The 16,782-nt window shown below is 46.8% G+C and overlaps 1 protein-coding gene across 1 annotated transcript in view; it reads right to left on the reverse strand.

The window, feature by feature from the left end:
- The window catches only part of LOC105448264 (SET and MYND domain-containing protein 4-like), a 32,793-nt gene extending 16,326 nt beyond the window's left edge, over positions 1-16,467 (reverse strand). Inside the window, exons 1-3 of the mRNA XM_011686757.1 lie at positions 16,092-16,467; positions 15,082-15,226; positions 1,939-2,064 (exon numbers count right to left, since the gene is read on the reverse strand). Of these exons, the coding sequence (XP_011685059.1) occupies positions 1,939-2,064; positions 15,082-15,226; positions 16,092-16,467 (647 nt within the window). The remainder of the gene's footprint in view (positions 1-1,938; positions 2,065-15,081; positions 15,227-16,091) is intronic.
- Positions 16,468-16,782: the final 315 nt, after the last annotated feature.

Consider the following 16,782-nt stretch of genomic DNA (forward strand, 5'->3'; position numbering starts at 1 on the left):
CTCAATTTCTCCTAATCTTCAGATTTTTCTCTTCTAATTTTCTCTGTTGTTAATTACTGTTGCTAGAAGCAAGGCGTTCAGACAGCGTTAGTCTAGTTCTCCTCCAACAGGCGAGAGAGGATAACAGCTCTGATAAATCATCGTGATTTTCGCGATTGGCGTGCTTCCAAGACGAATGAGTGTTTGCAAAGAACAAAGAACGTGACGTTGTTCTCGCCTGAGCTCTTAGATGCGTTCGATCGGGCGGGAAGGGGTTTGTCGTTTGTAAATGTTCGCGGGAGGAGAGGTTAGCGACGGAGTTGGCGCGCACGGTGATGGCAGCGTCGTTAAGTCCATCCAGAGAGTGGCAAGCCGCGATGGATGGTGAGAATGCAAGTTTACGCGACACGAGGGGGGGAGGTTCCGGCGCGGGGGATCTTAAGCCGGGCTTCACGAATCACATATTTTGCGGAGTGGCGGAGGGTGGCAGTGGCGGCAGCAGCGGGGGTGGCAACGGTTGGCTTTTGTGCGAGGTAGAATCGCGCTTGCCGCCGCCGTCGCCACCGCCACCGCCGCCGCCGCCACCGCCGCCGCCGCCGCCGCCGCCGCCGCCGCCGCGCCGGTGAATAGGATTTTCGTCGACAATGCCGCGACGACTACGAGACGGGGCGAAACTCGATATCGCTCGCGAAGTCACCGCAGCAGAATTTCCGCGAAGAATATACGTGGTGACTGCTTCGTTCTCGCTCGCGTACTATCTCTTTCGCCTCGATCTATCCCTTTCCATCTCGCCCGCTGTCACTTTTCCATCTCGCAGGCACGTATATGTTTATGACGCGCGGGCCGAAGCACACGCGATAGAGGAGTCTACGTTACGCGCGCAGGTGTCTTCGTCGCGAACGCGGGTAATTAGTTCAGGAGACGAAAGACGGCGACGGCTTAATACGGAGTATAATCCGAGGATCCGATTTGCGCTGTGTATACCTCGCCGCTCACATTTCTCTCTCCTTCACATCGCGCTTGCACGTGCTCATCCGCGCGCTGACGAGTTCTCTTTCCGAACGATTTATATGGTATAATTTTCATCATTTGATTAACTCTACTCCGATTCTCGCCTCTGCGAGGATTATCGACGATAATCCGTGCCGTATCGCTTCAGGTATACGTTTAAAACCGTGCGTATACATCGCAGCCAGGTTAATAACACAAGCTCTAACTCTTATTGCACGCAAGAGGGCCATCCAGCGGGCGCGGCTCCTTATTCCACTTGACGAGCTCGAAAATGACTTATCCGGAAACTGTCTCTAGCGCGTTCTAAGGCAGTCAATAGACGCAAGACAATACCGAGGGGCGCATAATCCGGGAATGGCTGCTGCATTTTGACGCCGGATACACGTAGGAGGAGAACGACGACATCGCGCGCGACATTATTACGCCCGCCTTTATTGCGGACCTCCCGGCACCTCTCACGCTCTCCCGTCCTCTCTTTCTCTCTCTCTCTCCCTCCCTCCTGCACGCGCGCGTCCCGGTAACGATATTGACGCCAATCTTGCCTCGCTAACCTCCTTGTTATCCCCGCAGATTACACTTAGAACCGCCTCCGTGATAACGTTACGCGCCCGCATATCGCACCACTCGCCGAGTGCGAGAATATGCACAACTCCCCGGGTTGCCAGCGTAATGCGTCAGCATACGGCGCCCGTAATATATCTTATCGTTCGCGGATAATCAGTAGTTTGTTACTAAGTTGGAGCAATTCGCATTCTGCGAATCCGCGTATTCTGGAAATTCGCATTTCTAACGCCGTTTCATGTTGATCGCGGCGCGGCTTACGCGCTGGTACATGGTTTTTCCCACGTGTATACATGACTGATACATGCTGAATCTCTAAATCGAGCTGATCGCACGTCAAATTTGATTTAAAAAAAACCGATACGGCATACACGTCAAGAACGCTACGTACGTCTCTCCTTGTCCGAGATCAATTGAGCCACCTTGTTGATGCGAGGATCGACGAGTACCAGAGAATTCTCGTTGCCTTTCAAAAAACGCTCACATTCCTCCTTCCTTCGCTGAAGCTCCCGCCTGTAATAACAATTAAAAAACATATATATGCATACATGTGTTATAAATGAATGCAGAGATCTCTCTAGAGCGGTCATTTCACCGGAGAACACATCTCCATCGCCCCCGTTGTTTTATTTCGACGCCACTCGTTAAAGCGGGCTTAAAGCGAGCTCCCCCGCCCGACTCTATTGTAATTAGCGAAACATTTGCAAGTCATTTACAACGGTGGGAAGGCGCGCGCGCGAGAGAGAAAGCGTTATGAATATTCCACGTATGTTCCGGTCGCAGGTAGCGCGATATGTACTTCCGGAATAAACACTCGCGAGGCCGACGAGAGCTTCAAATTACTATATCTTCTCGAGTTTCACGAAGTAGACGCAAATACTACGGAGTTTCGCGACTGTCAGATATATACCACTCCGATATACATATACGCATTCGATGTGCCGGCAGTAACCCATAGGATAGAATGTTTGACGTGACGTATCACTATTGATACAAAGATCGTGCATATATACGCGTATATAAGCAAAGATCGATACAGAGAAAGAGAGAGAGAGAGAGAGAGAGAGAGAGAAATAGAACGGGAGACAGTGACTTGAGAGATACGTATATGTACGCAGCAGCATTCATAATTGAAAAGCTTCGCGGAGAAGCGCGTTGCGAATTTATCGGGCGGGATGTTTTGTTGGAAAAAAACCGCTGGCACACAAGCTCGAAATGTAATTTAGAGTACATTCGAGTAACGACGAAATCTCTAAATGAAATGTAATAGCGAGATTAAAAATTTGCATTATCGCGGGAGTACAATGAAAAAATGTTATCTTTAATTCTTAATCGTGCGACCTGTTAAACACACGGAGTCTCGGACGGATGGAAATTAATTGTATCGGAGAGGAAAAGCGATTGTATCAAGCGTGAGAAATTATTTTGTTGGGTTTCAAGTACAGATTTTGACGGACGAGAATTATTGTTACAGGGGAAAGCCGCGCGTGCCATCCCCTTGTCGCTGCGGTCCGCGAAACTGCAACTTGCCGCTTTACGTGTACGTAAATTTCTCGCAAGCCGAAGGAAGCGACGGCATAAATCGTGGCAGAAGCCGTGGGTTTCGTAACACAGAAACAAAAGGAGAAAGGGTGGAAAAAAGGGAGAAGCTGGCGTGGCAGAGAGAAAGTCGGTTGGAAATTACAATATTCATTTCGATAAAAGGGATGCAGCGCGGTGCGCAATCGTGTACACTTTGCTCTCTCTCTCTCTCTCTCTCTCTCTCTCTCTCTCTCTGTGTGTGTGTGTGTGTGTCCGAGGGTAATTTATTATCTCGATACCCAGAGAATTATCCCGCTTTTGCGCTGCGGACTCTTTCACTGCGGACAGCACGTCCGGCTGCAATAAATACTCCTATGATAACGCGCGGCGCAAAATACGCCAATGATTCGCCCAATTAAGACCTGACATTACCGATAATTAGCGAAATCGTTATTTTGCTGATAATTTGATTTAGGAAGTCCGCGAAAATATCAGAGGGAAACGCCGACAATGATATAAAGTCGAGTGGAGTAATCAAAGTCGTTTACGTAAATCGGGCAACGTAAATTCCCAATGATAAAATTAACAGCTATTATAACATCATTAAAGAGTAAATATATACGCGTAATATTCGCCGGCATACATGTGAAATTTAAAACCGGTTGCTGCCAATTTTACTATTGGAAATCCATTATACCGCTCCACTTTTCTTGCGTGTGTCCAACTGTCCACATTAGAAAACTTCTCTCTTTCTCTTTCTCAGATTTTTCTAAAATTTATCTCTCATTCATACAAAACGATTCTCTTTTAAAAAGACATGTATACTTTACACATGTATACACGTTTTAAACTTGGAAAACGCGCGAATATAATAATAACGAGATGATACGTCGAAACGTATGCGGCGAAACATGCGTACAAGGGTAAAATATATCGACGAAAAAAGTTCAACATAAGGGAGACGCGATTTAACCGGTCCTGAAAGGGTCATTCTATTATTTTGGATTTTTGTTATAAAACTGTTTTGCGGGAGGAGTTGATATCGGATCGCACTGACGAATGGGCACCACGCGGGAAGGGCCGAGGGGGGGGAGGGGGTTTGCCCGCCCTCGGGCGGATCTGGTATCAAATATTATCCATTATTAAACACTACAGAGCCCGCGCGCGCGTGTAGCAGCGTGCGTCCGTCAATTTTTCAATATTTTCCTGGCTTGGAGCGCCAGAGCGCTCCGAACGCGGCCGTCACCCACCCTCCCCGTGCCGCGGCGGTGTATCGGTATAAATTCACGCGTTACCTTTGATATACAACGCGATGCGATATCATTTATCCCGTCCGCGCGGATTTTCGAGTTGTCACAACGCGCGGCGATTCTAAGGATATCGTTTTTGGGTAATAATTATGAGCAGAATGTGTCGCAACGAGCGCAACTTCGATAACGTTTCAACATTATCGCACATTTCCGCGGAACCTGCGGAACTTTGATTGAGATAAAATTGTACCAGAAACGAGACGTGTATAATCGCTATTCATTTGCACCTCCAAAAAACTGGATTTCTTCCGGAAAATCTCTGGATCTTCGAACGACACGGGCCTGAAAACGCTCTACCTCCGCTCTATCTCGATCTCCTTACGGAAAATCGTCGAAACGGCAGAAGGAGCGCGTGCCAATCTCGTTGGGCTCGTTTCAACGCGTGGCGAAGTAATATATTTCGGCGTACCTATTTCAGCGAAGAGAGGGTAAGGGAGAATGTTTCTACGTACGAGAGAAAAAAGGACGCGCGCTCATTTCGCGCTTTATGCGGCCGCCGCAAAATCGATCGTCGACGATCGAATGCCACGATGGAGGAAACAGCGTACCTCTGTTTTTCCTACAAATTGAATTCGGCCCACGTTAAATATTATCGGTTATTAAAAGCGACGTCGTGTGCGCGCACGTATATGTACGTATGCATGTGTGGGATCTGTCGATATTTTTCTGCTCCATGAACACTCTCTTTGGGATTTTTCTCTCCTTTTTCCCTCTTTCTCTGTCTCCCTTTTCCTCCTTCCCTCTGCTTTTCTCTCTTTCTCTCTCTTTCTCTTTGGTCTCTTCATCGTCTCTCACGTCCCTGTCCTGCTTTGCCTGGGTTAATTCCGCGGGTTACTCACGGGTAGGGAAGGTCGGCGGTGTCGGTTTCCAGATCATAGCCACGCAATATACAGATCCGGAGCGACATATCGATCGATGTGGATGAGAGCAGAATAATAATTTGCACTGTTATTGCGAACCCATCCGGCGAAATCAAACCGGGCTGGCGCGCTCGCCCTCTTGTTTCCCCTTTCCCTACATCCCTATATCCCGGTATTTGGCTTCTCTCTCTCTCTCTCTCTCCCTCTCCCTCTGTCTTTTCAGCTCTTCTTGTTCATTATCTTCACCCTTCACTCTCTATCTTTCTCTCTTTCTTCCATCCATTCTTTTGAAGGTAGAGTAAATGCTTTTATTGATTCCTTCCACTCTTTTCCCTCCTTTTTTTTTGCATCGGCTTCTACACGTACACACACGTTAGGCGCACGCTTTGTTCGGCGGATGAGTGGAACAGCTACGAATATGCGAATGACAAGTGGCAATCGATTGGAACTCATCGTCTCCTCGGCGCGGCGCCCAGCTCGTCGACGCTCCCAAAGACGCTTCGCGTCGATAGAAAAATACTCCTGACATGTACTTGCCCCGCCGTAATGGCTTCATCGCCGTAGACGTAATGGCATTCTCGAGACAGTGGCAAGCGAGAGACAATCCCCGCATAATCTCGCGCGACATAGTTGATTTCGCTTAACGTCCCGACCAAACTACTGAACGTCGATCTTTCTCGTGGGGAATAGCAAATAACGAACTTTAAAAAAACACATTTTTTTCCCCACAGTTACTCCATTTACATACATTTATTACCGCATAATTTTCATCTGTAATATTCGTCACGTCATTTACATTTCTTTCGCGTTCGCGCGTGAAAGTGGTTTCGTTTCGTTTCGCTTCGCGAAAGATTGATAAATAATTGATAAATTTCGCAAATAACTCCGTACATAACTTGGACGTTATTCTTGAGAGACTTGTCGGAAGAACAGCGACGGTTTAGCAGAACTGCGAGCGAGGTGAGCAATCCTGGCCGACGTCGAGGAAGCACGGGGGAAGTATGGTTTACTTCAAAAACTTTTTACCGATAGCGTAGCCAGCGGGCACTTTAAATAATCCTTCTGCACGCGGATATTAAATTTCTTACCGTGGCTCGCGGTGAGCGTGGCGGGTGCCATGGTAGTCCGTTTAAACGGTACACTTTGTCCGCAAGACCGGATTGCTGTAGTATTACACACACCCACGCACACACACACGCGCGCGCGCGCGCATGCACACGCACACCCACACACACACACACACACACACACACACACACACACACACACACATATATATATGTATATATCTTGTAGTCCTGTGGCCATTTAAACTCTAATTGCGAGTTCGGTAAGAAACCCTTAAGGCTAATTGAGACGACTTTTTCATGGAGGCGTTATTTTACGCTCTGAAAGACGCAACGGCTCTCGATATCGAGCGTGTCGATCGCGTTTCCGCGATCAGTTCCGTCGTGGCTTTCGAGAGGGGGGAGCGGAAAAAAGAGCAATGGATGTAACAAGTTGCAAAATGTTGTAGAAAAGCGAGGGGAAAAATTTTTGTTGAAAAATCGCGAGCACGAGAGCGTAAAGATGAGAATTCTCTAATTAAAGCCGAGTGACCATGCGCGTTCGAACTTTCGATTGGCCCTCCTCCCCTGCTCGCACGAGTTTCGTCATTAGCGGATTTACGGAGCGTCTCTCGAGAGCCGCGCTGGACGTATTGAATATTAACGGACGCTCTCGTAAAAATTCTCAGAGTTGGCAAAGTGGTTTTACGTTGTCCCTCATCGTCGACTTCGGATACGCACGGGATGTTAGGAACGCTCGCTGCCTGCAAATAACGGCGGAGCTTTGAATTTTAATGCGCCGCGGCGATGTCGCGACATCAGGCATCATTCTGAAGGGCACAGTATTTTCGCAAGATTAATCGCGACGGCACCGATAACGTCGCCGCGCGTTCTCCCTTATCGTAAAATTAAAATGTCACTGAAAATGAAAAAACCGTTTTTTTTTAATATTCTGTTTCTTGTAACCAGTACTCAAATAATTAATAGATATCATTAATTTGGATTAAATTTGAATATACAGAGCGATACTCTTATAAGAATCCCTTCGAGACATTCGATAATCAGTTGATTCGTCAGAAAAGTCTGAATGGTTAAATCATAATTAATCAGCAAAATACAAATTCTACATTTTCAAAAGTATATCTCCATTTGCACGTAGCGCACGAGAATTGTATGAACGCGAAGCATAAACGCGAGGGAAGTGATCCCTCATGAAAAAAATATGAGGCAAAATTGCGGAATAAAATATTTTCATAAGAGGCCGCGTCGCCGTGGAAGGACCGGCTTCAAGCTGCCATGTATACGTTCATTTAGGTAAGTGAGATACGCCAGTCGTGTCGCGGGGGCTGGGGGGAGACGACTGAACCATCTTTCTGAAAATATCCCACGCAGCTATACGGGTAATGCGCACGGGACCGGCATTGTAATTGCGAAGTTGGAGGGAGGACATCGTTCATCCGCCGCGCGCATTCGGCGCTTCATGTGGGCGTCTGATTACGAATCGTATTTATCTGATACGCAGAACGTATTCATCTCCCATTCATACGCGAGATAAGATGGGGAATCGGATACGCCGGTCGCGCAATGGGAACGCAAGTCCAATGTTAATGCTCTTGAAGTATGAAGATATCCCAGTTATTCCGTGTTTATCCCAGATTTCTAAATAGAACCGATGAATAAAAAATGACAGACTAAAATTGAAAGTACTTGAAAATGAATCGTTTCGGTTAATAAAAGCTAGCGAAGGTAATGAGAAATCTGATTATTCAATGTCCTAAAAAATTATAGATTTTGTTAAAACGTCTCTTTCTCTCTCGCTCTATCTCTTTTTCTCTTTCTCTTTTTGAAAATAAAAATTTAACTATTTTAAAACACTAGTATTGTATAAACTATAAATTTTTCGGAACTTTCGGACGCTCGAATGCTATTAAATCACAGATTTTAAAACACTGTACAAAGTCGAGCTTTCCCTCGCAAAGGTTGGATTAGGCGCGTCGGCCCTTTCGTTATTACCTTCCTCCGACATTTCGAAGATATATCGTACCGGTTTTTTCCGGGACATCCTGTATAGCCGCTGAATCGGTACAAATCGCTCTTTGAGAGGACCCTCAGAGAAAATTATTTGCGTCGAATCGCTCGATGCCTCCACCCTGCCCTCTCCCATCGGTATCGATGTCGAAACGCAGCCCACAAAAATAATCCAGCCTGGGGCAGGTAGCGTTTATACGAGCGCGACGTTTCTCTTTCCCAGCGTTACGCTCGGACAGAAATATGGTCGATCCGGCAGCTATTTTCTCTGCGGTTCGGCGTACAGAGCCGGCAAACAGGCCGCGCGGCGCCGCCCAGCCTCCCCCAGATTTTTCTCCCGCTCTTTTGCGATCGCGGCCGTGCCGTCGATGCGGCACGAAGATCTTTCGAAATGCAGGCGGGCGCGCGCCATTAATTACGGCGTATCCAATTATTCTTCGTTACGCGGATGATATATCGGCCAACCGATCCCCCATTTTGTTATATCGCGCGTCGAAGCCCGCACGCGCGCGCGCATCCACCGCGCGATACACGTTACGCTGCGGGAATATAATCCCTCCTCCATAACAATTATATAACAATGCTAATGCCGTAACAATGGGCGCGATAACGAGGAACAGCCTCGCGCGGAATATCGCACGACGCGTTCTCGCGTACGCGAGAATGTCATATGCTGCGCGCGAAGACTCATGAAATGGACTTGAAATTTTGATACAGTAGCTGGTATCGATTAAACGGGACGGGAAAATATTGCACTCTTTTGACCAACAAAGATTTTTTTTTTTTTAAAACGTCTCTTCCCTTTTTCTCTTCTCTTCTCTCTCTCTCTCTCTCTCTCTCTCTCTCTCTCTCTCTCTCAGTTGCTATTGTACTGATTGTGTTGATTTTGGCGCTTGAGGGGATATCATCCCAGAGCACATAATAAATAACAATTCATTAATTTCTTTTCTTACTTTCTATTCATACTTCAATGTGATCCCGTACCTAAAAGTAGAGACGCATATCGTGTGTTTACGTTATCGTTGTTATTATGTTTCTATGACGCTCTGTGTACCATACTCAAATCGAATCGACCTCACCGCGAACTTGTTAATTGCGGACTACTGTCTGATCAACGGACGGCATAATACCGAGTCATTGGGATGCGGCAAGGGTGCTAGACGGTAGTCTAACCGCGTAGGCGACGTCGAAACAAGACCACTTCACAGCCGTGACTAAGCAGAGCCGAGGAGCCAAGGCGGGGTTACGTCGATTACTTCATTAATTAGCCTGGCCAAAGGTATTCTCTCTCCCTCTCTCTCTCTCTCTCTCTCTCTCTCTCTCTCTCTTCAGCTTTCCCTATGCTCGGACTCGCATCGACGGCTTATCCACTCTTGCGGGATTGCGCCGACACCCGCGGAGTTTCCGCTTTTTACCGAAAATGCGACGCGTCATCTTACTTGCCGCGCGAGGATCTTCTTGCCGGGCAAGGCCTTGGGAAATGTTTTGCAGTCCGGCGGATAATCGATTTTCCGTGGTCGTGGCCGTCACTCTCTGATGCTTTCAACTCGATGTATGTACGTAGGGGTTTTCCGGTATAAAGTTGCGTCTTTAGCTAATGCGAGATTCACGTTCTTTTTTTCCTGTCTCTTTTGGAGCAGTTTCGCAGATCAGCATAAATCGCTACTTAATTGATTCGTAACAAATTGTTTTTATTAAACAATATTTAAATTATCTCGCGAATATGTCTAGTGCAATGACTTTTACTATTTTATACGTCCTTTAGATATTTCTTGGAGTGTGTAGATACAAAATACTTGTGACATTATCGCGTCCAAGTGGCGTCCAATATTCAACAGAATGTACAAGCGACACCAAGTAAAAGATGATTTAACCTCTCGTTCTCGAATTGCGAGGGGGGGAGAGGCTTATCCCACCAGATAAAGATCGCCATTGTCGACCGATCTCTCCCGCGACACGAATCGCGATTCGCAAGTTCCGAGACATCCAACGGATTTAAAGCTTTTGCGGCGGGATTAAAGGTTACCCAGGGGTTAAGGGTCGAACGGTAGAGCCGAGTGCTACCCTCGTTGCATTAATTCAACACGACTACATACATACCGTACGGTACAACCACCGACGCCGTATATACGGGCGTTATTTTATTTCGTAATATTTTCAGGCGATAAATCTAAAATGCGTTTTTACGCGTTTTAACCGCCCGCTTAATAAATTGTATCCTCGTAACGATGATGAGAGAGAATCTTTCCGTCATTTAGAGCACGAAAAGCGTCGAGCTGCTCCTCGCCTCTCTTCCCCGCCCGCTTCTTTATTTCGATAATTAAATCTCTCTTCTGCATTGTCTACGATCAAAGCTCTCGGCCCTGTTTCGCTCGTTGAAGGAATAATAAAAGCACTTTTAATTTATATAATTTACAAAAAATCCAAATAAGAGGTTGATTTTCTTGATAAAACTACGACCATCCCCCCAAGGGGATTATCCTTTCGGAAATATCGCGAACGTTGCGTATATTTATGCAATATCCTTGCATAAATATCGTTAGCAATAGATTTCTCGCTATCGAAATATATAGGTATCCAGATATGAAAACTTTGAATTCTTCTTCCCAATCTCCTTTCTGCATCAAAAAACTCGATATTAAAAAAAATTAGATATTGTTTTCTCAGAAATGCCGTAACACATTTCAAGCTTAAAATATCAGATAAAGTGACGCGATAATAAATTACGTCACGTTTGGCGCGGCGAACGAAATTTATCGCTCGTACATCATGCGAAACATTGCTTCAGGTTTTCCCGCGTGCATGTTTATCCCGATAATCGCGTCGCGTCGCGCGTCGCCCTACGTCGCTTATCCCCCGAAAGCTGCCGCAATCTGGATCAAAGCCGTTGCAGGGAACGTGCGGGCCGGCTCGAGGAGCAATCCTTCTTGCCGGAACTGACGGGCGAACGTACGAGATTTCCTCGCCTGGCTGTTCTTCTATCCCGATCGTGTTCAACATCCGTCTCTCTTTTTTCCCCTCCCTGGGAAAGCGGGAAAACGAAAGCGCGCTGCAGTCCGGTCAGGATTCCGGGGAGAAAAAAAACCGTTCCAGGTTCATCGCGACCGGTGCCTCGTATCCGCGCGATTTATCCAGTCGCGGATTGCCTCCGTGGAAATCACGGCCGATCTAATTTGGCGCGCGCACGCGCGCTCCGACCCCCGACGGGAAAGCTTTATCTCCAGTTGATGGCACGATCTCGTATCTGGCCGATCTCTATCCTCCCCCCTCCTCCCTAGCCCTCCGCTCCGAGTGCGAATTCCGACTGGGGCATCTCTCTCGGCCGTTAAGTGTCGGGGAAAACAGAATTACGAGGTCTGGGAATATTTTTCAAGTACTCGCGCGACAACCCTCTTTCAACGACCCTCACATCTCCGTGGTCGATCGCGTTAAGTTACTTCGCGCACGTTAATTCGATCTCTCTTAGAATTTATCGCCCATTTTGATAGCCTAATTTCGAATAATTGCAATAATAATGAAGATGACGTAAACGTTATACTTAGCATTATATGAATAATTGTTTTTTTTTCTTTTGGCATCAAGAATCATTTTAAAAGGTTCCCGTTCGGCGAGGAATATTCCGCCGTTCCGAGCGTTTGTATCTCTTCGATGGGGAAAGATAAATTGTCTTACGCATCGCTTTGCTCGATTTAAATTCAGCACGGTGCATTCCGTTCATGAGGAGTTCCCTTTTTCCGCTTTAACTTTAGCTTTCCTTCTCGCAGTTCTTAACTATGACGGCTCGAATAAAAACGCGAGACACGAAAATGGCAATAAAATGGAATTTGATACGGAACCGTGGAAGAGGTATACTCGGCTTCTCTCCTTCCGCCTTTGTTCTCGCGAAACATTCCCCGCCCCTCCCTCCTCCTTCTCCTCCTCGCCCGCAATTACACTCGCGCAAAATACGCTGACTATTATTCCGTGATAAAGCAAACGTGTTTTCTCGAGTGTCATCCCGCGAACATTATTTCACAGGCATCCTTTCCCTCTGCAAAATATCATTTGTTTTGTTTGCGAGAGCATTCGCAAAAATCTGCGTATTTTACGCAGGAGAGAGAGAGAAAGAGAGAGAGAGAGAGAGAGAAACAGAGAGAAAGAGAAAGAAAGAGAATCCCGTTTTACAACCAGACCCAGCGATTTCTCAGCGGGAAAACTCCGATAATTTCTGTCGTTATAACACGCGTTTTTCCCCCCGCACACATACACACGTGCACACACGCACATCATGTTATTTACACAAATTTTTAGAGCGATCGTAAAACACGTAATCGCCGAAAATGATGATATCCACCGCCCGTGCTCGTTACGCGCGTGCATTCGCGCGTCGAGTTTCTAATGATTCCGCCCACGTTTGAGAATTCCGCGTGACGCTCATCGATAATTGTAGCAATTATAATTAGAACGTTCTCCCTTCCTTCCCTCCTCCCCTTCCCGCGGTCGTTCCTCTCGCGAATATAACGCCGTTTGCGGCGCGGGACGGATAACGGGTGGCACGGGCCGGATAAAATCCATTTTGCGTAATCCGTCATGTCCGCATTTATCCGTCATTAATTCAGCTGCGATTTTAATTGACAGAACAGCTACTATACGCCCGCTCGCCCGCGGCTTGTGCACAGTGTTTATATTATCGATTTTGCAGTACGTCCACCGACCATCGGACCCAGGCGATGAGCGCGCGGCTCACTCGCGTCTACTCGCGATTGATGCAATGATAACTATGTCTGTCTGCGTCGATAAACCGGAGAATGCGGATCGTTAAAGCGAGGCAAGCGAGATTGTACACGAAATTTCCGAAAATTCACGTAGCTTCGCATCAGATTGTGATGTAATCATGCCGTAAAACAAATACACGAACCATTCAAGTTCACATTTTAAGGCTTAGGCGCGTAATAAAAATTCTTCAGACATTGCAAAATCTTTTTTTCGATAATATTCTCCAGAATTATCAGTCTAGAGAAATTTTTTCCTGCTATAATTATTTTTATAAAAGTCTCAAGCTGTCTTTTCAAGCATATGATTTAACAAAATTATTTCTTTCTGCTATTTTCATTAAATTACGCATTCGGAAACTTTTAACGCAATTAAAAGATTTTTCGAAAGTGTTACAAACAAATTCTTCCTAAATGTGCGTCTAAAAATAGATCCCTTTTGGAAAATCTAGTAGATTCTTTTTGTAATCGAGGTATTATGGCAAACACTCTGTTAATCCTGTTGATCGCCATCGAAACGCGGAGCGAATTACCTTCGTTATTATATCGCCGTGGGGGATTTTATGATATTTTCCTCCGGTGTATATAATGGCGGTTTAATCAGCACGGTATCGTGCGTGTGTCACGTACAGGGTGGTCCAAACACTTGTTACGAGACGATCGATCAGCCGCCCCATTCGTATTCTTTCCGATTCGGAAAGTAATACGAGGGCGACGAGTTGGAAGATCGCCCACGCGCTTGTTACACGGGGCCGCGCATTTTTTCAAATTTGGCCCCGTTTCGCCAAATAAACGACGCGATCGTTTCGCGACACTCATTAAAGTTCCCTCTTCCCTCTCTCCTTTCCACCCCCGCCCGGGGATTCGAAGGGGTTTTTTTGACGAAATGAAAATGCAATGTCCTATGCGTAATGGATGCTTCATGTTTACAATCATCTTTTCGCATTAGCGAATTCGTGTGTTCGCAGGGCGAAGATCGGCACTTAAAAGTATCAGGAATGAATAGCATATCGACGATGATAATTTCAGGATCCATTTGGCGCGACTCGGCGCGCGCTCATCCCGATCTCCTCCCCCGAAGCCTCCGAAGTTTCCGTATAATCGGGTGAACGTCGGGCGTAACGGGTACCGGGGGCACTCTCCGCCTCTCTATCGCGCAATCGAAATCTCCTTTTCCTTTAAATAACGCACTTTTCGCGTAAAGTTAATGGCGTTTAAAAATTCAAGGCTCATTCGCCGCGCTTAATCCGTCTCATCGGTCGCGGCCGCGCCGGAGGGTTAATGCCGCTCTCAAAAGCGCCGCATTAAATGTTTATTGTTCGTCTACTCAAAGGCCACTTCGCCTAGTCGTACGGCTAGTTTCACGAGGTTAACCTAGCGGGAAGCCAGCGACGGCACCGCAGAGAGGGTAGGCTAAAACCGGAGTCTAGTTTCGTTCGGTGGTGGCCACCGCCCGACCCCGGCAAGTGCCCATCCCTTCTGAATATTTTAGGAAGTACGCGCGCGCGTATCCCTTCCCCCCCCCCTCACGCCACATTATATCGGGCTCGAAGCCTCCGGTGGACCCCGAGGCGAGCGTGTACATCCCGAAGTACAGATACACTCGCGATTAAATTCGTATGTGCGTCTAGGGAAACCGTGACTCTCGGGGAAAATTGTAAAGAGCAGCCGGAAAACACACGCGGCATCAAAGAGCGCGTCGAGGAAATCCGTGCCACGAGCTCGCGGATTTTCCTGCGATATCTGTCCATAAAAATCGACAAGATCGCGTCTCCGAAATTGGCTGATCAAATTTCCCTTCGTGCATTACGGCACGGACTGTTCCAAAACGCCCGATTACTTCGGAACTGATTCTTTTCCGATGATTTATGGCAGAACAGATTCTACAATCCTAAGCCCACTCGCTACACAGTTTGGGACTTTTACGCTCGCTGTTATTGTCATTACGATATATGTCTAAGACGTTTCTCGTTTCTAAAATCGAGATTTCGCGAATTGAGACGGGAATGCTTACATCGGTTTATCCGGCAAATCGTATTCGGCGGCCAGTCGCAGATCCTCCAGCGCGAAATGGTACTCTTTGAGGGCCACAAAGATCTCGGCTCGTCCCAGCAGCGCCAGGGGCAACGAAAGACCCTGATCGACCGTCTTGTTTCTACCTGAGACAGATATTGTCGATAACGTGTGATTTGGGAAAATATCGCTGCTCTCGAGCGTCGAGCCCCGCTCATCGATTACCTTTGCGAACGCGAACAATTTATCGGCACGAAGCCAATGAAGCCATGAAAGCGCGGGGCCGGTCTTTCGACCGGTTGACATATATATGTATGTTTCCCAGGATGCGCGCGATGAGTAAGATTCAAGTAATTATTCCACTTGTTGTGTAGATCTGGCGCGACGCCATCCAGAGCATATACGCAATCGGCTGATCGACGCGTATTTTAGACCTACGCGCGCATTCATATGGAAACATTAAGATATTCTGACTTGAAAAAAAAATCGGATGGAGCTCGTATGTAACGCGTAAATATTATCAACAAACAAACCTTTGACTCGTCAGCACAAATCATCGCTTTAACATAAATCTAATTTAATTAGCAATTAATAATTAAATTAAATAAATAGCAATTACATTATACTTGTAGTAAATAATAATTATATATGATTTAATTAAACATTCGTAGCGACGCGCCATAATTATTGGGTATACAACATAAGTATATATATTTGTTTTACATTAGCACAAAACTAAGCACAAACTCGACGATCGTTGACTAGCGATCCGTTTTAATAATCTCTAACAATTTAATTGTATCAATCTAGCGCACTCGCTATAGTGAAACATCAATTATTCGGACGAGCCGCGAGACAGTGATATATCTGTTGTCCCATACAGAACTTTCAGAAAGAAAAATGTAAACGAGATATTAAAGGCTGCAGTATAAGCGATGTAAGTAACGAGATGTACAGCTAATATAAGTTATAAATTTTTTTCTCCCGTTCGAGATAATGGATTTTCTCTACTGCATTTGTAGTGACCTGGTTGAGGGGCGCGCAGGACAGCCTGACTGAGCAGCAAAAGGGCCCTGTCATGTTCGCCGACGGCGGCGAGCTGGTATCCTTCGAGTCGCCTGCGCCTGGATATCTCCGCGTCCTTGTCTCTGTAAAGGGGCTTCACCTTTGCGAGCGTGTCGGCGACGACGTCTTTTACTTTCGCGTCGGCGAAGACCGCCCTCACCCGTCCCTCGTCGTCATCGATCCGGCCGAACGTCCCCGACGTCCAGGTATCGCCCGCGGTTTGCATCACGTGGCCGCTAAAATCGTGGAAGAATCCCTTCCTGCCGGAGCGCAGCGTCTCCGACGAGCAGAGGGTCCTGTAAAATTCATCCTGATCCTGCATTCTTGCGCACGGAAGGACGCCCGGCGCGCGGCGTGCCGGCGTACCCGTGGAAGTCCTTTGTGCCGCGTTCCTCCTCCTTCCCCCACGGCTCTAGCTCCTCGCGCTCCGTTAACGAGATCCTGTGTATGCGAGCGAATCGCCTTTACGACAGGCTGAAATACGGCCCGTCCGTTTTTATATCGCAGATTAGTGTACCCACTTAGTCCGTTACGATTGCGTCGCTTACATAAGTCGACTTTCCTTTCCTTCCATTCTAGTCCATTTTATTTTTAAGATACAGTTTTATATATATTTTTCCGCTGCTTATTACCCCCC

This window comes from Wasmannia auropunctata, unplaced genomic scaffold (assembly GCF_000956235.1).
Source record: "Wasmannia auropunctata unplaced genomic scaffold, wasmannia.A_1.0 LD336088.1, whole genome shotgun sequence".
In the NCBI taxonomy this organism is placed as follows: domain Eukaryota; kingdom Metazoa; phylum Arthropoda; class Insecta; order Hymenoptera; family Formicidae; genus Wasmannia; species Wasmannia auropunctata.